General features: G+C 43.4%; 2 protein-coding genes across 3 annotated transcripts in view; one reads left to right on the forward strand and one right to left on the reverse strand.

The window, feature by feature from the left end:
- Window positions 1-19,438, reverse strand: part of CHCHD5 (coiled-coil-helix-coiled-coil-helix domain containing 5) — a 44,833-nt gene extending 25,395 nt beyond the window's left edge. Inside the window, exons 1-2 of the mRNA XM_085654253.1 lie at window positions 19,311-19,438; window positions 1,557-1,697 (exon numbers count right to left, since the gene is read on the reverse strand). Of these exons, the coding sequence (XP_085510379.1) occupies window positions 1,557-1,697; window positions 19,311-19,312 (143 nt within the window). The 5' untranslated portion in view covers window positions 19,313-19,438. The remainder of the gene's footprint in view (window positions 1-1,556; window positions 1,698-19,310) is intronic.
- A 405-nt stretch (window positions 19,439-19,843) lies between these two features.
- The window catches only part of ATP13A1 (ATPase 13A1), a 412,373-nt gene continuing 409,022 nt past the window's right edge, over window positions 19,844-23,194 (forward strand). Inside the window, exon 1 of one of the 2 annotated variants that reach the window (XM_085654252.1) lies at window positions 19,844-20,253. In XM_085654252.1, the coding sequence (XP_085510378.1) occupies window positions 19,969-20,253 (285 nt within the window). In that variant the 5' untranslated portion in view covers window positions 19,844-19,968. The remainder of the gene's footprint in view (window positions 20,254-23,194) is intronic. The other variant, XM_085654251.1, reaches the window with a different exon arrangement.

The raw sequence follows: 23,194 nt of genomic DNA on the forward strand, positions 1-23,194 counted from the left end.
CTCATCAACTCTTCCCTGTGTCAGGGAACGGTCCCTCTCAGCTGGAAGGCCGCCGTCGTCAAAGCCCTTCCAAAAAAAAACACTCCTGGACCCGTCAGACCTGGCCAACTACAGGCCTATCTCCCTCCTCCCCGGAGTCAGCAAAATTACGGAAAAAATAGTGAACAAAAAACTTTCTCATTTCCTGGAGTCTAACAACCTCCTTAGGAACTCTCAGACTGGATTCCGCCCTGGTCAGGGCACGGACACTGCCCTCCTGGCTGTGGTGGAGGAGACCAGATGCATTTTGGACGCAGGAGGATCAGTGGCAGTGATCCTCCTGGACCTCAGTGTGGCCTTCGATACTGTCAACCACCAGGTCCTCATCCAACGACTTAAAGACATCAGGGTGGAAAGAACCGCTCTAGCATGGCTCACGTCATTCCTAAACAACCGCTCCTTCCAGGTCTGGGAGAACAACACCCGCTCCACAGCGATTCCCCTCCAGTGCGGAGTACCGCAAGGCTCATCCCTTAGCCCTACTTTATTTAATGTTTACATGTCCCCACTGGAGGGAGTGGTCATCCCGTTTGGAGTAAAAATCATTAGCTACGCCGATGACACCCAACTGGTAGTCTCACTATCTCATCCCAACCTAGAACCGTCCAACCTTCATACCTGCCTCGCTGAAATCTTTATGTGGATGAACGAATCAGCCCTTAAACTCAACGGGTCCAAAACTGAGATCATGCTTCTCGGACACAAAGGGCCCACCCTTCCCCCAAACCTCTGGCCCAACTGTCTGGGAGAACCACCCACTCCCAAAGAGGAGATTAAGAGCCTAGGGATCTGGATAGAGAAGGACCTGTCCTTCAAAACCCAAGCAAAACAAACTGCTGGGATCTGCTTCGGCCTTCTCAGATCAGTCAGAAAAATTCTGCCCCTGCTACCACAAACCTCCCGGAAACTGCTCATCCAAGGCCTGATCCTTTCCAGACTGGATTATGGCAACGCCATCTACCTGGGAGCTCCCGAAGCCACCCTGAACAAATTACAACGAATTCAGAACGCCGCTGCCCGGCTTCTCACGAACACCCCGGCCAGAACTTCGGCTAAACCAGCTCTTAAACTCCTGCACTGGCTCCCAATAAGAGAAAGAATAAAATTCAAGGCCCTCTGTCTGGCACATAAACTTCTACAGGACAAGGCCCCCCTCATTCTCAAAAACCTAATCACGCCCTACAAAGCCACAAGGCCTCTCCGCTCGGATCACGAACACCTTATCACAGTCCACAGAGTAAAAAAGGCACGCACAGGAGGTCGGCGATTCTCGGTGAACACGGCTAAAATGTGGAACGCCCTACCTCTCAAACTCAGGAGTGAACCCAGTCATCTCCGCTTCAGAAAACTATTGAAAACGCACCTCTTCCCTTGATTCACTCCTTCTCTTCTCTCCCTGGTCACCCCACCGAATCTGCTGTCTTGGTTTTTAGCGCTGGGATGCTTCCGGGTTACTATGCGCTCTATAAAACCCACATTCATTCATACACAATAATAGAATAATTGCTTGTACTTACTGTGAAGAGGTGCACTGTGCGACACTGACTTTAAGCTCATGGCAATCCTGCTGCCATGAAGAGGGCTTGGAAGCCACACACTCTCCATACTGCTCCATCTCTTTCCTGCAGTATCGAGCTGTGATCTCCATGGCCGCTTGCCTACAAACAGAGGTACAGACAAAGTCCATGAGGAGATCATAGATTGTGGCTACCCTATTTAAAGTGGTAGAGTTATAGCCCACCCTAGGTGCTTAAGACAAGAGGCAGCCTTGGGAAAATCATGTTAATGTTATTCATATGTGTTTGAATATACAGAATGTGCATTAGCAAATAGATACAAACATGATTATTATCCAAATTACAAAAGTGTGTCATTTATTATTATAAAATAATTACTGATGATGAAACTCAAAGGTCTCAGTGTGTTCAACTATAACTTAATAGAGGTTGCATATATTTTGACAACATAAAACATTACTGACTGTATAGTAAATAATTTTGAAGAAATGTGTAGATTTAAAAACACTGTAATCATATTACATGCCTGAAACTACAACGACCACTGTGTGTGGGGGTTATGCAATCCATCTCCTATCAAAGACTATTTACATGAACTTCTCACATATGTTACTAGAAGATTCAGTTTTTCACTGGGAAATCTGGTTTCCAGTCCTAGGCCTCTGTTTAAGAAATAATAACAAGGTGCTAAATCCCACTTAGTAATACAACTTTTGCTTTTTCAGAGTGCAGTGCATAATAAGTGTTAATCAGAGCATTCTGGGAGTTGTGCACTTGAATTGAACCAAATGGACTAACTCGCCTAAAGCAATTACAAAAGCAAAGTCCATGACTAGAAAACCGGTGGCTGGTAAAATGGATTCATTTGGTACCCTTATCCTACTTTCTCGCATACGGAGTATGAGTATGACATCTTGGAGAACTATTTTGAAACAGAGAACCTGGTTAAACACCAAATCTTAGTTTAAAACTCCTGAATTCTGGACTTTTTTTTACACCTCAGGATCTCGGTTGTCAAATTGTAAAAAACATTTTTTTCATATTTGCCAAGTGACCATGTGTAATGTTCCACTTTGAACATAGTCTGGCTTTTTATATGGCGGAAAAGAGACCATTTATCATGAGTGACTATGTTAACCAACTTTGGCATTTTAGCCAACAGCTCTTTGTATGCTGTGACTTGTAATTTAATTTGTCACCTCCCCTCCCCCTGCCCACCTCAGTATGGCTGCAGTTGGTTACAGAGGCAGGATTCCCTGGAGGTGTATTACATTACAGAGGGCCACTCTGCTTATGTAAAGCAAATAGCACAAAGACCCTAGCTAGAAATCCAACAGTGGCTTGACGTTTTTTTTTAAAATAACTTGGGGCCTCTAGGAAGATATCCTCTTTTGGGATTAACAGCTTTGTTATGAGAAGTGTTGCAATCAAGTCATATTGTGAATTTCATATTGCTAAGTCAAGTGGTACTTTAGTAGAGTACTAAGAAGTGTGATTCTTCTGTGCTACAGTGTTCACTCAATACTCAAAACGTGCCAGTATGCTACCATACCATGCTTTAGGAGTATATTTGCAGCAGTGTGTTCTCAAAATGACCACTGCATGCATACCACACCCTTACTACTCTCCTTCTGAATGTGCATAGCAATTTGCTATACTTGTACTTTGTGTGACACATGGATTTTTCAAAATCCCTAAGATTTCAGTGATGTAACATTGATAGCAGCAGGCCCACTCTGAAAACTGTTCCTGCACCACTGCCTGAAATTGCCCCCACTTTAATGCAAGCTAATAGGGTAAATACATCTCTCCATTGTCTTTCCTGTCTCCAGTTGTTAGATGTATGTTTAAGTGACATTTTGCAGTTAAGAATACTTTGAATATTACACATTTACAGACAGCAAATTTTCCATTGAAATTGCCACACAATGAAATCCAGTTTAACTGATAAAACTATACTTTGCACAAACAATAATGTGTAGAAATAGGATTTAAACAAATATTTATCATTTGCATATCACCAACTAGTCAAACACACAAAAGGAAGTGGGAGGATGCTTGCAATAAGTCTAACTACTGGCATCGCATGGGGTAACATTCCAACCCATCGTTCTTTTGTCCACCATGTCACCTCAGATTAGACCGAGGCATGTGCTTATCAGTCTCGATCCTACTCTGATAGAAATAGTCAGGCCCGAACTGTCAGGCCTAAGACCAGTTTTGCCCTGATTGGGGCTCTTCAGCTGGGTATAGCTTGATTCCAGTGGCACAATAAGCGAAAGAACCACATCGGGGTACACCCTTGGCCACTACACGAAACACGAAAAAGGTGAAGAGAGGAAGCTTGCAATAAGTCTAACCACTGGCAATCACTCGTGGTAGCATTCCAACCCATCGTTCTTTTGCCTACCACACGACCTCAAATTACACCCAGCTATATGCTAATCAGTCTTGATCCAATAGGAACAGTCCAGTCTGAACTAGCAAGCCTAGTCCTCTTCAAACCCAAACACAAGAAACCAAAGACCAGTTTCTCCCTAATTGGGGCTCTTTAGTCGAGTATAGATTAATTCCAGTGGCACAGTGAGCAATAGAACCACATCCAGGCCCACCCATGGCCACTTAGGGCGTTACATCAAACACACAAAAGCAGATGGGAGGAAGCTTGCAGTAAGTCTAATCACAGGCAATCGGTTTGGGTAGCCTTCTGACCCACTGTTTTTATGCCTACCATGTCCCCTCAGATTAGACCTGGCCATATACAAATCAGTCTTGATTCTGCTCCAATAGGAACGCACTGGGATTTATGTCACCTCTCTATGCCTTGGAGGATATGATTCCAAATTACTGGACACCATTTATGTTGATTCTGTTGTGCCCATCCTTGATGGGAGAATGCCAATTACTGAAGAAAATATTCTGAAAAAGACCCCACTGAGTAAAAGGTTTATTCAGCCTTTTAAAAAAGTATATTCCGGTTTTCACCTTGCTCTTCGGGCAGGCGTTTATCAGACTTACACCTCTCAGTTGTTCAGAATCCAAGAGTCTGTTAAAGGCAATTCAAGGATGTACTGAAAGTTCCGCATTAACAAAAAACCATGGAAGGCCTCATAGAATTTCTTCCTGATATATCAATTGATGTGATGAGAGCTTCGACTTTGGCTAATGGAGCATCAGTAGCTGCTTGTCCCAATCTATTATTAAAGGCCTGGAATGTAAAAACATCTCAAGTGTCCACATCTTTGTGGATGCCATTTGAAGGAGCTTGACTCTTTGGTCTCAAAGTGGAGGACAAATTACAACGCCTTCAAAGTAAGAAAGCATACTTATTGCTACAGATGCTAGCAATTCAGGTTGCCTGTTTTTTCTAAATATAAATCTTCATTCTGACAACCATGCGACAACACCAACCTTTACAACACATTTTCAAGCTCCAGGGAAGGCCTTTTTTTGGCTGATACTCCTGGAAACAGAAGCAGGACACTTCTGGGAAAGACCCTTCTTCCTGGCTATGCTGAGTCCCAGGCAAAAAATCCCCTGAAGTTTCCAACTGGAGGAGGAATTTTGCATTTTCTGGTGCAATGGAAAAGATAATGAGTTGTTGATGATTACTAGGAGAGATTACGAGATATAATTCCACTCTCTTCCTCCAGATTTGGGGACGATCCTTACGCCTTGGCTAAAGTGTCCAATAAAGACAGGATTGATCAAGCAAGCAATATGTGCTCTGGTGGAAAAATAAGCAATAGTTCCTGTCCTGATATTTAAAAGAGAACGGAGTCTACTCAATGGTTTTCCTGGTGTCCCAGATGACCAGAGAATTCTCAAAATTGATAGATCTCAAGAACGTCAACAAGTGGCTTATAAGTATTCCATTCAAGATGGAGACATGACAGAGGATCGTCCCCCTAGCTTCTACAAATCATTTCTGGGCTTCTACAGGTTCGACGGATGCTTATTTTCACACACCGATTGGAAATTACCACTAGGAATTGCTGAGAATTTGTATCCAGAATCAACACTGGCAGTTCAGAGTTCTTCCGCTTGGTATCCGCTTAGCTCCAAGGGTCTTCACAATGGTGGAGGCTCCAACTGTAGCTTATCTTCATTTGTAAAGGATTCCCATCTTTCTGTACACTGACAACTGGTTGGTCTGTTTTCTATCAGGGGTTAATATGCTGTAGTTTAGATGACGAAGAATGCCTGAATTGACATGATTTTCTTCTCAAATAAAAAAAAGTTCTAACTTCTTCATTCCAGGGATTTGACCATCGTAGAAGCTAAGTTCAGGATAAACATGCAGGATCTTCTTACGTGAATCAAGACCAATCCGACTTTGTTTCCTGTTGCCTTCTTTGTTAATCCTCCCAGATGGCACACATTTGACCACCACCTTGGACTCTACGAAGACACTGGTATCCAGGTTCCCAGTCAATGAATACTATGATGCCACTGACACCGGAGTGAAGATTTACACTACTGGGGTGGTTTCCACTGGTAATATGGGTAATTGCTTTTATGGGTAACAGACAGGGCCACTGGAAGTATGTGATTCTGCGTCATTTCCCTAAATATATGTATTTCCTACATAACTCGTCATCTGCTGCATAAGCTAAAGATTTTAGCAAAACAAAATGTACTAAAATCTAAGTGACGTGTTGCAGTGCAGTAGAAGGCCCTATGCAAAAGTAACGGCTACCTTTCTGTTGCTTTTTACTAAATTTGCATGCTAAACTGGTACAAGTTAAGTCAACCTTTTGCCCAGGCAGTGTTAACTTGTTACACAAGCATTTGCAATGCAATAGGTCTGGCATTTTTGAGACCTAGAGCTACTGCTGCAAATGACGATGTCTTTTACATATGTGTTTCGGTTTGGAGTGGAGTGGATGTATGAACAGAAACATAGCTGCAGCACTATCTAGTGGACTAAGAATGAGGAATTACCACTGGGAACAGTGACGCTACACCTCCTAGAGGACTAAATATAGGGAATTACCACTGGGAACAGAGATGCAGCTGCGACACTGTCTAGAGGACTAAGAATGAGGAATTACCACTGGGAACAGAGAGACAGCTGCAAGATTGCCTACAGGATATACATTGAGGAATTACCAATGAGACCACAGAAGCGGCTAGCAGCACTGCCTAGAGGACTAAGAATGAGCAATTACCACTGTGACCACAGACACAGCTGCAGCACTGCCTAGAGGACTTAGAATCTGGAGTTACTCATGCGACCAGAAAAGCAGCTAGCAGCACTGTCTAGAGGACTAAGAATGAGAAATTATCAGTGGGAAAAGACACAGCTGCAACACTGCCTAGAGGACTTGAAAGGTGGGAATTTCCAATGGGACTAGAGAAGTAGCTGCAGCACTGTCTAGAGGACTGAGAATAAGGAATTTCCAATGAGACCAGAGAAGCAGCCAGCAGGACTGTCTGGAGGACTTAAAATGAGAAATTACTGACTGGACCAGAGTAACAGCTAGCAGCACTGTCTGGAAGACTTAGAATGAGGAATTACTGACGGGACCAGAGTAGAAGCTAGCAGCCCTGTGTAGGAAGGAAGAATCTGACTGAATGGTTGCCCCCATTTTTTTCCTAGTGTTTTGCTGGTTTTTGACTTAGTTGGCTGGGATCCTGCTATTCAGGACCCGAGCCTAGCTGCTTTCCCCTTTAAAATTATTGCATGTACTTTAGGTACACACCAGATTGGATTATGGGGTACCCTTATAAGTCCCTAGTATTTGGTATACTATGTAGCCAGGCCATAGGTACCCCAGAGGCTGACCAGGGGCTGCAGCATGTATTGTGCCACCCCTGGGAAGCCATGTAAAATGACACAACAGGTCTGCTACAGCAGCCTGTGTAAGGTGGTGTATGCACCCCTTACTGAGATATAGGTTCCCTATCTCTCTCCATATCACTGCACATATAAGCGTATCTGTCACCCCTATGGCAGGCTTTATCAATTCTGAAGGCAGGGTGCTGGATTTTATGTGGGAGGGTGCCCATGCATGAGCAGAGCCCCGCTGCAGCCTTGGGAACATTTATTCCTGGGTTGTTTGTGATGCAGCCAGACCATATACACTTAAGTGCATTATAACCTCACGGTAAATGTTAACTTTGGAATGGCTGCACGGAAACATGTCGGGTTTGGTGTCAAACACCTTGGAATCATACCCCCACACCAGTAACTGGTGTGGGAGGTATGATTCCACCCTACTAGAGGGAGAAATATGACAGCACCGGTATACCTGCTACCACCTTTGCAAACCCTGGCATCACAAAATGGATAGTGCCAGCCACAGACACGAGTCTGCCCTCCTGCTGCTGGATGAAACTCTGGCAGGGAAGGCCTGGGCAATAGGTTTCCTGTCACAGGGAGGTGTGACCACCCCCCAGACAGGCTTTAGTGTATTGGGGCTGGGTGGGTGCACTCTGAGAGTGCTCTGAAGTCTGCACTGGGGGCACATTTGGTGTCCCTGTGCATAGTCCAGCTCAAACCGGTTGCAGAGGCTACCAGCCCCTGCTCTGGCGAGAAACTGGACAAAGGAAATGGGTGTAGCCACCCCTCTTTCCTGACCCTCCCATAGGTGGGTCCCAAGAGTTTGTCCTACCCCTTCCTTGGGTATAAATTAGGAACCCCTAACTACAGGACTTTACATATTACCTGGACGATACTCCGCTACAGAAATCAGTACTTCGACGATCTACATTGAACTAGATGACTGAAGAATCTACCTTGGAGTAAAGGAGTTACTCCCCTGCTTGGCAGGCACCAAAGACGCAATGGCCCGGTTTGCATCTCCGAAGCTCCTGAGGACTCCGAAGAATATTGCAACACAGGAGGTGGGTTCCCGTGGTCTCTGAGGTCGATCTGTGTGCTCAGCAAGTCTGAGGCCTGTATCCCTCGTGGAGACCGTGCAACCCGAACCCCTGGACACCGCGACCATTTGCAGGAGCATATGCTTTTTGGCGATCCCCGAGGCTGTGCTTTGGGCTACTTGTAGTCCAGACCCCGAGCAGTGATTCCACCGAAGATTACTGGCCTACACTCATCGAGTGACCCGTGGGCTGGTATTTAGTGATTCCTCTTGAGGTCCCTTCGCGATCCCTTGTCCGTCGACTTGTGGGTCCCTGAGAAGGGTACTTTAACTTTCCAAGGGCCTACCTGGTTGCTCCAGACGTACCCTGACTTTTTATCGCTTGGGGAGTCCCCAGGACCTTGGTGGTCCACACCGAAGCATCTTTACTCTTCCTGCGTGGGTTGCTGTTGCCAAGACTTGTTGTGTTCAATCCGAGCACCGACACCGCAGCACTCGACAACCTTCGTTGGACAGTTCAAATCCAGCTCCTGGTCGTCGTCAATGCCTCCTGGTCCTGGTGGCAGCAGAGTCAAACTTCACCTCTTCGCACCTTAAACACCCAACATCGGTGGGCATTCATCTATCGTGCCCCTGGCCACTGGCAAGTGGCCCAGACTCTCTCCCCTCTGCTTTCAGGTTCTTCACATCTTCGATCCAGGCTTGGATCACCCCGGACACTTCTCCTTTCCACGGCAGCAGCACTTTGCAGCACATCGCTATTGAAATCAACGACGACTCCCGACACCATTTGACACCAATGCACCCGGCTTCCCTAGGTGAGGTAACACGAGTACTCCGGTGCTCCCGTGGGTGCTGGTCCTAGAACCCTCTAAGTCTAAAGGGGTTTGCTCAAAGTCCTCTCCTAAGTGTCCTTATTCTTTAAAATTCCAACCGCGACTTTCCTATTAAATTGTATGGGGCTCGCGGCTGTGCTCTCACACTGCACATGTCCCCCGTGGGTCTCCGGTGTCACTGCCTTGGGTGGTTCCTTGGGGTCCCAGCGATTCTACGTGCTCTAGGCACTGTGTTTAGTCAAGTCGTGGTTCTTTTACCACTTTCTTAATATATGGTTTGGTCTCCCCCTGGGGCCCATTGTATATTGTTCTATTTACTGTTGTTTAATAACTGTGTAGTTGTGTGCCTTGCTCTCTAACTTCATAAAGAGGTTAGAAGAGAGTGTTTAAAAATAAATACATATATTTTATATATATACCATGTGTGGTTCTCCTGTCATTTAGCCATTCAGGAGGTTATAATCTGGTAGACCAAGCTGCTTTACACTCCTTCAAGACTTAGCCTGAAGGCTGCTCTCCATAGCTACAACTAGGATAGCTTTCAATAAAGGTTGTCTTTAAACCTATCATCAATAAGGGTTGTTTGGACTGGTGCAAGGTGCCCACTCTGACTAGTGGACAGCATATACCAGGCCAACTTCTCTTACCCTGTCTAGAGGACTTACAATGAGGAATCACCACTAGTACCAGAGACACAGCTGCAGCACTGCCTAGAGGACTTAGAATGATGAATTACCGATGGCACCAGAATAGCAGCTCTGTCTAAAGGACTTAGAATGAGGAATTACAGATGAGACCAGAGAAGCAGCTAGCAGCACTGCCTAGAGGACTAAGAATGAGTAATTATCACTGTGACCAGAGACACAGCTGCAGCACCGCCTAGAGGCTTTAAAATGTGGGACTTGCCATCAGGACCAGAAAAGCAGCTGCAGCACCGTCTAAAGGACTTAGAATGAGGACATTGCCAAAAGGACCAGAGAAGCAGCTGCAGCACTGTCTAGAGCACATAGAATGAGGAATTACCACTCAGAACCGAGCCGCAGCTGCAGCACTGCCTAGAGTACTAAGAATGGGGAATGACCACTGTGATCAGAGACATAGTTGCAGCACTGCCTAGAGGACTTAGAATGAGGAATTACAGACGTGAACAGAGTAGCAGCTAGCAGCCCTGTCTAGAGGACCTAGAATGAGGAATTACCATTGGGACCTGCGAAGAAGCTAGCAGCACTGCCTAGAGGACTTAGAATGAGGAATTATCAATGGGACATGAGAAGCAGCTAGCAGCACTGCAGAAAAAGGTACCATAACGAAGGGAGCAGCCGTCAGAGTCAGGACTGGGAACAACTAGCTATGGTAGGCAACACTATACAGGTCCAGCAAGAAGACGTAGAGGAACAGGAAATGCTTGGACCCGGGACGGCCAGCAACAGAGGCCGACATTATACAGGTCCAGGACCCAAAGCAAGAAGAAACTTGTAGGAGGCAGAAGAGGTGGAGACCAGCAGCTGGCTGCTGACCTCATCCGAATCCTATGGGTAGAGACGATAAAGGCTTCCCCTGTCCCAGCAGCTGCAATGTACTGGGCGCCCTGGACAAGATTAAGGATAGGGAAGCTTTGCAAACAGAAAGTAACATCAGCTGCAAGCTGCAATATAAAACTCCCCCATCAGCACAGCTCAACGCATTAGCATAGCCTTTTGGTAATAAACAGCTTGTCTGAGGCACGGACGCTTCACAGCAAGGCTGCAGGGAGTCCGTGCCTCCGAGCATTAAATGAACAAAACAATTATTGCACAACACTAACCTATATGGCCCATCGTGAAATAATGAATGTAACAGTCTCAAGTGTGTGACCAAACCAGAAAAAGGAGGGACCAATGTAAGCTTTAAACCAATGAAAACAAAGGATTTTTTAAAAGCACACGAAAGAGACAATCAAAGCTGTGGGCATGTTGCATGCCCATTCACGGGATACAGCATGCCTTGCAAGGCAGCTCATCTGCACTGCTAAGCGCGACCTAAAAATTACAAAATTATGAAGTAGTACTATCACAAAATGTTACACATTATGTCACATAATTTGCCTTTTCTTGCAGCATAATTTAGTCAACCCTGACGCATAATTTGGTCCTTCCATGCTGCATAATTCCAATGGCCCTGGTAAAAAATGTAAATTACTTGTGGGATTCATATTCAGTGTAAGAGATGCGGTCACCTTTTCAGTGCATTCTTGGATTAAAAATTAATCACATGTCCCTACAGAACTCCTTGCCTTAGTTTATTGCATATGCAGTGGACACAATTGCTACATTTAAATATCTCAAACAGGGCTACCAAGTTTAAGTCAGCTTACGTGTGACATTTTCAGGCCTCACGTGTAACACTGACTGACACCTTAGAGAAACTTTGTCTTCGGCCCAAGCAGAAAATGTTTATGCACACATAGCAGAAATGTTCAATGATGCACTATCAAGGGCCCTTTGTGGATAACTTACCCTAATTGTGTCAGGAAGCAATACAAATTGACTTCATTTAGACCTCTCACAATATCATGACTCACCTTTCGGCAATAATTCCCTTATGGCCGCCTGCCACTATCATCACATGCCCAATTAAGGGCCAGATGTAGGTGGACAAATAGCGAGCGCTAACGCTGAAATTCGCAGAATGTCAGCGTTAGCGCTCGCTATTTGGCAGCGAGCAATGTAGGTAAGTTGAAACCTACTAGCAAAATAAGGAATCGCAAAATTGTGATTCCTTATTTTGCTCTTGCATTTAAGGAATCACAAATTGCGATTCCTTAAATTCAATGTAAGTAGCACAAAAGAAAGTGCACTTAAGCCTTAAGGAATCGCTAATTACCACTAACTTCAAGTTGGTGGTAATTAGCGATTTCCTTTAAAAAGCACTTTTTTGCTTTTTTTAAGTGCCATGTGGCACACATTCATGACCTTAGGGCATGTATGTGCGCCACATGTGCACACATGCACATTTCAGGGGTGCAACAGGGTGTCCTTTTGGAACCCTGGCACCCTTGAAATTGCTCCTGCAATTTGCGAGTGCCTCTTGATGACTCGTAAATTGCGGGAGCAATTCCTATCATTCCTATGGGAATCTTGGCCCATAGGAATGAATGGGAAGGTATTCCTTAATTACGAATCGCAGTTTGCGATTCACAATTAAGGAATATTAAGGAATCTCAAAAAATATTGCGATTCCTACCTACAAGGCCTTTTGCGATTCCTTAATAGCGATTCCCTAAAAATCGCTATTAGGAATCGAAAACATGCATTTACCTACCTCTAGCCAATAATCATGTGCTTGGTCCCCTTTCTCGCAGCTCCTTAGGCACTTCCTTGGTATCACTGACTGCCTTGCTATACACAAGGATAGGATTTTATTTTGGAAACTAAAATAACCAATGCTTCTGTGCATTCATTCTTGCTAAAGGAGCTACCAGTTTGAAAACACAAAAGTACTGTGAAAACAATAAAGGAAAAGCTTCCATGCTCCATATGTGTAGAAGAATTATAAACTAGGCCTTACACAGTGAACTTACATTTCTCCATTTTGGCTATGAATAGTTAATGCATTGCATTCTGGTACTGGTAGTCCTGTCTATATTGGAAAAGCAAATTACCAGCAGTCAAGTTTTAAAAAACAAGCTACATCTGAGAAGAGAGGTTGAGAGCTCTGCTTTAGAATCCTGCAACTTAATGTGGTTATTTAAATATTGAATTCACTAAATGATTATGTGAGTAAAATTTGCATAGAGACTAACTTTTTATTGTGACTATTGTATTTACTGTATTTTAATCTTTTTAATCTGTAAAGCTTTTTATGGTTCTCTGAGTTGAAATAAAGTTATTCTTGACTTGAATTCACTAGATGTTTTATGCAAAGCAGAGGCTTTACTTTGGTTTAAAAAAAATACATGAAGCGCTTTTAAATATTTCAGTAAAGCTGGTCACTTTAGTTTTTCAATGCTGTGCTTTTACTGGTATATTTTTTCCAATTGTTTTTAAACTAAATATATATATATATATATATATATATATATATATATATATATATATATATATATATATATATATTATCTACTGGCGGTCGGCAGTAGATAGTTATAGTTAGGACCGTGTTGCCATAGGAAGTCTGAAAATTCTATTTTGAATAACTTTGGCGCCGGTTGACGAATCCTCGCGAATTTTTCAAAATAGGTGGGGCGCTCCGCTCCTACCCCTGAAAGTCTCGGGGTGATTAGTCAAGCGGGGGCCGAGAAAAAAGGGGGGTCCCAAAACGCGTTTTCCCCATGCATTTTTCCATAGGGACCTTTAGTCCAAGGTACAGCCCGAACGGCTGAACAGAATTATTTGAAATTTGGCAAAGAGAAAGTCCTCAGGTCAGGTATGTGCCTTTTGAATATCTGGAGTCAATCTGTTCAGTAGTTCCTGAGAAAATTTCAGTTAAAAGTACATATATATCTATAGGCGCGCACCGTGCGTACGGTAAGCATACCGTACGCGCACGCTGACCTGCGCGAGCGTAATTCTGATTGGTGGTTACATGACAGTAAACATTCCAGTCGGTCGAAATCAGGAAGTGTCGGCCGCCATTTTGTCTCTCGCAGTGTGAGGCAGTGAAAAACAAAGGTGGAGAATGTGAAAAGGGGGCAGGGTGGACAGTTCCTGACCCCCTAGCCTTTGTCAGGGGGTCACTGAAGGACCCCCAAGGATGAAAAAAACATTTTTTTTTTCTTCGAAAAAGCGCGTGGTGCGCGCACTGCACGGACAACGCATCGTGGGTGCGCGAAGCGCACCGTGCGCCCACAGCGCGCGCGCGGTGATGAACCTGAAAAAAATATATATTAATAAATACATAACTTAGCATTTAAAAAAACGTACAAATTCAATTAAAAAACCATAGGTTTCACACACGTTATAGTTAGGAATTAGCATTTAAAAAACCTTGCAAATTCACATAAAAAACCATAGGTTTCACACATGTTATAGTTAGCTGGACATTTCCCTCGTAAAAAACCAATGAAATTCCCCCGTTATAGTTAGTGCAGGCAACTATAACTCACGCGACCGCAATCCTCTGCTGATGACGTCAGATATTACATCACTGATTAAATATGTGTCTTTCTGAAAAATAAATATTTGTAATATATGTATAGCTAAAGATTAATGGAAGAAGACATGGGTAAATAGGTGTCTAAATACAGTGATGTAATATCTGACATCATCAGCAGAGGATTGCGGTCGCGTGAGTTATAGCTGCCTGCACTAACTATAACGGGGGAATTTCATTGGTTTTTTATGAGGGAAATGTCCAGCTAACTATAACATGTGTGAAACCTATGGTTGTTTATGTGAATATATATCATATTGCTTTTAGCTTTGACCTGGTACGTTATTCAAAGTTATTACACGCATGCCTAAGGGAAAAAGACCTCTGGATTTTTATCAGATCCTTTAATTGTCACCTTCGAGCAGGCGTCAGGACCGGGCAGGTTTCCAGTGCCGTCACCTGAGCAACCCCCCTAGATGGTGTGGGCCTCCTACGCCGCTTTTTAAACTCAAGGAGCGACTCCAGCTCCTACTTTAGGTCTAATTCAAAGGGGGCATAACATACCTCTCCCTGCAGACACCACCTGTTTAGGAGACACTAAACCCCCCCCCTTTACTTGCCGAGTGGGAGGGCGATATTTTAACCCCCCCCACTACACATAGTCTGGGCACCTTCCCCCACACTATTCACCTCTACTGGTCCTGATGAAGCGCCCCGGATCATTTTGACCACTACTAGGCGCGAAACATGTCGACCAATTGACCTGTACCTTTAGTTACTACTAAACACATCACGTTTTAACTAGTAACACTTTTGCCACGTATTTTAATGTACCAAGGGTACCTCCTTATTAAACTAGCTTTCCTGGTAACCCTTAGGTATTTTTATTCCTGCACACACCACCAGCACCACTGACCCTGGTACTTCCCCTCCACATACCCGCATGCACCAAACGGCAGCGCTCTTAAAAGATCTCCGCTAAAGAGACCCTTCGGGGGACCCGTAGGGCATTGCACCGCCGGCCCGACGAGGAGCACCGCCCGATGATGAAGCATGACATCCCTCGGGATGTGTGAGGGCAACACGAGACACTCATGCTGTCTCCCCCCATCCTAAGTACCCCACCCTAGACCTTTATCATATAGATTCTTCTCTTTCCTTTCTCTTTATCGAGGTACGGTCTGGGTTGATTCTCAATCAGACCGACCCTGGAACAGTGCCTTACAGTAATTACCCAATTGACTTTTCGGAGCACAGGTACTGGACCATTAATCAGCTCCTGGTCCCCCCCCTCCCTCTTTTTTGGATACAACATTGTGATATCACCTCCAATTACTATAATTTACTGTCCTGGCCTTATGTTTTTCTCCTTATCAATAGATACTTTGAACAGCTAATGTACGAAGAAAATACTTTAGAATGTGTTCTACAGCAGTCCTATTGACCCCTGACTGATAACTTAAGTAAACAAAGACATGAAAACAATGTTAAAATAAATAAAGATTATTTCATATAAATTTGTACTTAATCACGTAAAGGCCTTTGAAGAATATTAAAATGTTAGAGTGGGCTGGCATTTTTGCTCTGGAAATAGTGGCCACCCAACCTCTACCCCAATAAGGTCTGTGCTGCCTCTTCCCTCTAAAAAGTGCAGTACTCTGTGGAGGATGCTCTCTCTCAGGTGCCATCCACCCACTCCTGAAGGGTGCCTGGCAGGCTTGGACTGAAAAGAAACAAATACGTTATTTTGTTTCTTTTCAGTCCAGGGCCAGGGCTGTGTTAGCTCAAAGCAGGCAGCACACTGCAGCTGCTTTAGAGAGACTCATGCTGCACAGACAAGCTGATGGGGTCCCCTTTCTGTAGAGAAGACCCCGGAGGACCCCCTTTACCGTGGGGCCTGCTCAATACACCCCCGTTCTATTCTATGATTTTGGTTTCTTTTTTATTATTTGAATTCAGAGGGGTGCATTAAAATCCCAGTTTTTGAATCTGGAAGCTTTTGTCTATTTCTGCTGTTGTAGGCCTATAGGGATATGGTTTCCCTCACAAGTAATGACTAGAAAGCAGATGAGAGATATAGGCCTCATTATTTACTGGTGATCATTATTACTCTTAATTGTGCGTGTCAGCCCTTACGACCCACTCACCCTCCCAAGCTTACAGGTCTTCAACAGTGCTTCATAGTGACAGGAGGATGTTTGGAATGATAACAATATTATGGTCCTCAGATTAGGATAGGTGAGGGTTGCACTTTCAGCAATAATGAGGGTGCCTGTCTCTGAAGTGGAATTCACCTCTCAAATAATGACTCGGATGAGGACAAGTAGGACTAAGAGTATGAAGATTACTGATAAGTAATCAGGTCAATATTCAATACAGCATTAATGAAAAAAGAGTGGACAGTTTTGGACTTCTAATATTCATAGAATATACTTATGTACACTACTGTACAGTGCCTCAACTTGTCCCTGATTATGGACAAGTACAGGAAGGCCAGGAAGAGTTCGATTCATCGAGCCTTCATAGACTTGTCCAGTGCTTTTGATACTGTAAATAGGGTTACATTGTAGGCACTGATGGGGAAAATAGGAGTTGAGGAGCTTTTGATTTCTCTTCTCCATAGGGTTCACGCCTCCACATCTGTAACTATTAGGTATGACGCCAACGGTGAAAAAACTAGGCATATTGAATCGACAGAGGGCGTCCGGCAGGGATGTATCTTAGCCCCTTTTCTTTTTATAATTTACACCAATGGCCTTGATGCTTTCCTGTCAGATAAAGATCTTGACTGTCCACGCGGAATGGGGGGCACCCTGTTTCCGCTTCTTTCTTATGTGGATGATACTGTTTTAATGGCGCCAACAGCAAATGGCCTTCAAAAATCTCTTCACGCATTTTCTGATTTTATGTTGTCACTTGACCTAAAGGTTAATTTTACAAAATCTTATTTTATGGTATGTGGGCCTAAAAAGACTAAAACTAGAAATGATGCCGTGGGTGCAAAGAGGATTGATAAAATGAATAATTTTAATTATCTAGGGAATCTCTTTAACAATAAGCTGAATTGGGATCTGCTTGTCACTACAAGGATGCACAAAGTAGGTAGGTTGGTCTAGGGACTTTTCCGTTTTGCCCCTAAATTGGGATGTAAACCGGTGACCGAGCTAGTTGCACTCTATAAGGCCAAATGCATACCTGTGGTAACATATGGTGCAGGCGTATGGGGGTATCATAACCAGTTGCAAGTCATGGAAAAATAATTATAAAAACGCTACTGATGATTCCAAATAGTGCCCCCACAAACTTTTGTTATTATGAGTTGGGGCTTGACTTTGTAGAAGATTGTATAAACATTGCCCTCTTAATTTTATGGGCCAAAATTTGGTTATCGGAAGAACTGGCATTCTCCAGAGAGATTATAAAAGATTGTCTTAACCTCAATGATGCACTAACAATTCCCTAGCTTCGATTTGTCAGGGATAGCTTTTATAAGCTAGGCCTGCGACATTATTTTGATTGCCCAGCCAGTATCCATGAGAATGCGAAAAAGATCATAAAAGAGGTGCATTTCACAGGGGCAAACACTCGCCATTCTCAACCTAAGGTAGTAGGCCCTCTTTGTTTATTCCCTGCTCTGCACCAATTTTATTTAACGTTCACTACAAATATAGACATGTTTTAATTTAACAAGATTCAGTTTATTGACCATGCATTTCCTAGTAGCATTCCCGAAACAAACTGGGTGGGCAAACAACTTGGTGCCCAGCCCTTATGAAAATTTGGCAGCCCAAAGCACATTGCACTTTACACTATTTTGCACTCTTTACAAACAGCCTAGGAGAAACAATGTTGTCGCAATTTTAAAAGAAATTAGGCTATGTTTTTATATTAATGGTTTTAAGTATTTGCATTCTCTGGCTACAGCGGATATATGCATTGGGGATTCCAATTTTATTAAAGTTGCAATTTCTATAAGAAAACAGTATTAGTAGTTGTAGCTGAACTGGATTAGCTAGAATCGTCATCGTGCATTCCAAGTGTCTAGTAGAAGATTGATTTTTAAGGATTGTATTCTTTTTATCCTACTCTCGTCTCCCCCTTAATATTTGGACTGTACGATTTGCCTTCTACGTTGTTTTGTAAACAGGTCATTGTAATTATAAATTGTACTGCTGATTTTATGTAATTTTATGGTTCTCTTTTTTAAACCGAATAAAGTTATTTGAACTTGAACTACTTGTGTACACTATTCTTAATAAAAAAAAAGACGTCAGCTGAAAACAACTGATTTGTGTGAATCAAGTAAAGTTACTAAATGACTTCAATCTAGCACTTTAGTTAGTTCATTTTAGTTGAACTAAGACTACACCTTCCAAAATGCATTACATTTTAAGCGGTTACATAAACACCTACGTGTGGATCATGGCATCCATGTTACAAGGAGTCATCTGGTACCCTTAAAGCCAAAAGACAAAACTGTCTGTAGAAGCTTTCCAATTTGTTCTGCCTTCAGTCACTCTTAAAATACTTTATTCCGGGTCTGGAGTTAGAATGAAACATACGCAACTTGCGGTATTTGAGGGGAGTTGCACTTTCCTCAACTACTACGACTAGTTAGCATAGTAAATGTAACCTTCCAGTGTCCACCACGCTTACTGCTGACCTGGGGGCACACCTCAAGGTGCCTGTGTTATACTGTGTAGTCGGTAAAGCCTGGTATTAGAAAAGTTGCATTCTGGGACTTGTAGTTGTGCGTTTCTCACTTCAAATATAGTCTCTAACTCATAACTTCATGCAAAATACTGTGGCTTTAAAGCCCTGTGCCGGCTAGAGGTGTCACACGTTGGGGTAGTAGTACATATGTGACTTAACTGATTGTTGATATCTAGTATTCATTCGTTACATACGCTGCCAATAAAAACTGCATTATATTCCCCGCAATAACACTATCGTTAAAAAACATCAGGTACAGAAAATAAATTAACCCACCCTGACAATGTACCCAAAAAAATACAGTTACCCACATGTCTGCACTGCAGCCGCCTATGCCGATGACCTCTGTCACAAATGACGCGCCTAGTTGTTTCTCACGCAGGCGTGCTCGATGACGAGCACAGAGTCGGTACCCATCTTTGAATGGTTGGGATGTCTTTGGACGTATGAACTGAATTTACAATCTGAAATGAATAAAGGGGGTTCCGGAGCATACACTGCAACAATAACCATTTTCTAGACAAACATACTTTATATATTTAAAGATACTACTTTTTGGGAGTTACTTTGTACATAAGAGGGCAAGGACTAGATTCAATAAAAAATACACTCTTTTGTAGAATTTGAAAAAAATTACCGAAACGTGGTTTTCTATAACTTTCTCCGTACCGAAATATACAAAATGAAAGATAAAAAATAATTTCCCGTTCTAATAAGACAGCCTGTCGTGAGGGGTATTTTTCGAAAAGGGTATTAAGAAACGTATCGTCCATCTTTAGTGTCTATATAAATACTGGTTTACAGAAGGAAGCAAGTCGCTTTTAATGGAAGTGACGTCTTAGAAGCCGAATTGTCAGTATTTTATGTTGACGTTCCAGGAAGTGGTGGTTGCTGCGACCGTGAGCGGAAGTGTGCGCCGTTGCTAGGCCAGAAGCTGACGCGGCGGGCGGAAGTGCGGGGCTGGCGAATATGGCGGAAGAGGCGCTGAGAGCGCCGGGGGTGCAAGGCGGGGACGAACTTGTACGTCTGGTGTCACTACACCGCCGCCGGCCCCTGCTAGGCTGCTGGACCGTATTGCCCTTCGTTTTCGTTCTCTACCCCGCCTGGCTATACCTATGGGTTGCCGTCTACGGCATAGCTGACTACCCCGAGGCCGGTCTCATCGCCCTGGCAGCCATCGGCATTCTCCAGGCGCTCACCGTGCTCTCTGGCCATTGGTCCGTGCACGCGGACTGTGCTCTCACCTGCTTCCCGGTAAGGCCTGTCTACAGCTGTCAATGAGAGACGTGATCGGTGTAGGTGCTGTGACATATGTCAATAATGCTGTGCCGCAGCTCTGTGGGCGTGCCGTGACAGCTGTCAAAGCTAACGGTGCGCCCGAGTTCAGAGAGAAGTAGTATCAAATTACACCTGTTAGTGACAATGCTGTGCCAGAACATGCGCGACGTAAATGTATCCTGTTAACGATAGTGCTCTTCTTTAGCTTTGTGCCAATTGTGTGTTGTAGAGTGACACCTGTCAGTGGGGTTAACAGCCCTGCGCTCCTTTCGACACCCAGTCAGCGCAATGCAAATACAGTTTCAAAACTTCTGCCCTAACTGACCAACGTTTCATTACAGTAAAATGGAAGGCTCCCCCCCCCCCCCCCCCGACTGGATTCTTTCTCTGACGCCCTAATGTCAGTGGTCGAAGTGGGGGGAAAAAAGTAGGGGAACTGTGGGCGGAGAATAAGAGGGCGAGAATAACCCAAGGATTGGATCAGTGGGCGTAGCCAGAGGTGTGGCCAGAATGCGTTAACATCCCAATTTTTAGTTTTTATTTGGCATTTCACTGCCCAGTTTAATCAACCAATGGATACACATGATTATTTAAGGTTATAATGAGTTATTGACATTAAAACACATTCACAAAGTGGGATATGCTTCTAATCAAAGAATGTCCCAAATACGATAAAATGTGGAAGCACAAGCCATTTTTCGCCGAGCCATGGAGTTTGTCATCAGCACTTCTCCTTTTTTCCACAACAGCAGTTCAAACATGAATGGCAAAATATCCTAGGTTGCAAATGTTTTCTATAGAATTATGGCTCTGCCATATTTACTAATTGTTTATACCTCAAACATATCAAAAGTTAATAAAAAATGTGACTTGTTTTGCTGCGGAGTGGATGGCTTATTGCAAAGGTTGACTGATCACCTTTCTCACTGTTGCATTTGTATGTTACACTGGTACTAATAAGGCAAAATCTTTCCAAAGACTGTTAGGATGTGTACACATGTCAAAATAATGAAATATCAGAAAATATACTGCATTACGCTGCAGCCTTTTTTATAATGCATAATTTAGTCAACACTGCGGCAAAATTTTGTCCTCCTTTGCTGCATATTTAATTCCAGTGGCCCCACAGCAAGCAGCACATGATAAAAGTGCCTGTGAATGAAGCAGAGAGACTGTGAAGTTGCGAACTTAGTTTGGTGTGCGTGCAAATTCTGCATTACCAATCCCTGGTGAGTTGCAACTACTACTTCTGAAACAAGGCCAATGGAGCTACCTATGTGTGAGGCAGACTGGCCTCAAGGGCAGGGCTGGCCTTAGCACTGGTGGTGCCCTGTACATTAATGTTTGTTATTGCCCCCCCAATGACAACCTCTGCCATGGATTCCCTCACTACCACCCTTTAACAGTGTCCCTCAAGTCTCCATAACCACACTCTCTCAGATGCACTTAATTTGATTTACAGCGCCACTCATACCAGTGTAGGGTGTCAGAGCACTTTACATCACACACATTACTCAGAGACAATCAATATGGGTGTAAATCACTGTATAGAAAATGTTACATAAGACTAAGGACTACAAGGTGTAGGAGTCACATGACAACCATACCAGTAGGCCGTATAGTTTAATAGTGATTGGTTTGGAGAAACAAACTCAGAATTTAAAACGGAATACCATGGTTGGGGGTTTTCTTTAATAACCAGAATTGATAAACGATATGGACTGGTGTATGTTACAGGAAAAGGCGGTATATACGGCACGAGGGTGCCCCAGAAAGTGGGGGGGAGGTGTGGTCGTTCTGGAACACCTACCGAGGGGACATAGTTGAGCCTCCGCAGGCCCGTCTGTCTGGCCTGGAGATTGCGGACGTCACCTAGGCTGTTGTCTGACCTCCAGTATACTACTCTAGTCTTGCTGATGTATCTGTAAGTTGCCGGTGCTGTGACACCCCAGCTGCTCCGAATGGAAAGACCTGTCTTGTGTGACCTGGTTATGTTATGTTTTTTAAAAACAATAAAAAGAATTAAAAAAAAAAAAAGAGATCTGAATTGATTTCTGTCCAAAAGAACACTTTTTGCAACATTAGGATAATCAAAGACTGGGGGAAAAAAAACATAACGCTCTAATTTATACCTTGCAGTTTGTGTGCAGCTCTTAGATGAAAGTTAATAGCTCATTGTTCTATGTTAGGATTTTAACTTATAAACTGCAAGTAACAAAAGGATCTCTCTGACAAAAGCAGTAGCCCACTGACCTATTTACATTATGTGCACTTTGTGATCTGCATGGTGCATGTTCTTTGCAGCAGGCACATTAACCCTCTGAGCTACCTTTCCATGAATCAAAACTTCCACTACACAAAATGATCTCTCTCTAGGAAGAACATTAAACACCAGAGTCATCGTGACATTTTTATTGTTGCCGAAAATTGCTGGAGGCCAGGAAGGAGGCAGCAAGCGCTTTTAAAACCTTAATATACTTGCAAACATAATGCCTCCACCCAAAGTCAGGTAAGTGCAGTGGACAACCCAATATACCCTTGAGGGCTCGGGCAAATATGAATAAACAGGTAGAAGGGTGCCTTCAAGGGATTTGTTTGGTAAATAATTTGTATAATTTCGATTCTTAATTAAAGGTAGGGCAGTTAGAAACCTACAAATTTATTAATTAACACTTTTTCAATACTTAAATCAGCTTAGTTTGTCAGAATCAGGATTGAGTAAGGTGTGAGTGAATCATCACATGTTAACCTGAATACAATAAAATCAATAAACCAAAAGGAGGAGAAACAAGCGGGTGTATATATAAAAATTGAATTTATATTTCTAGTTCAAAAAAGGGTACTTCAAATTACAACAATTAAATACAGTGAAAGGAAATATTTCAATATTTGATGCCTTCACTTTCAAATTGATCAA

Source organism: Triturus cristatus, chromosome 4_1, assembly GCF_964204655.1.
Source record: "Triturus cristatus chromosome 4_1, aTriCri1.1, whole genome shotgun sequence".
Lineage (NCBI taxonomy): Eukaryota > Metazoa > Chordata > Amphibia > Caudata > Salamandridae > Triturus > Triturus cristatus.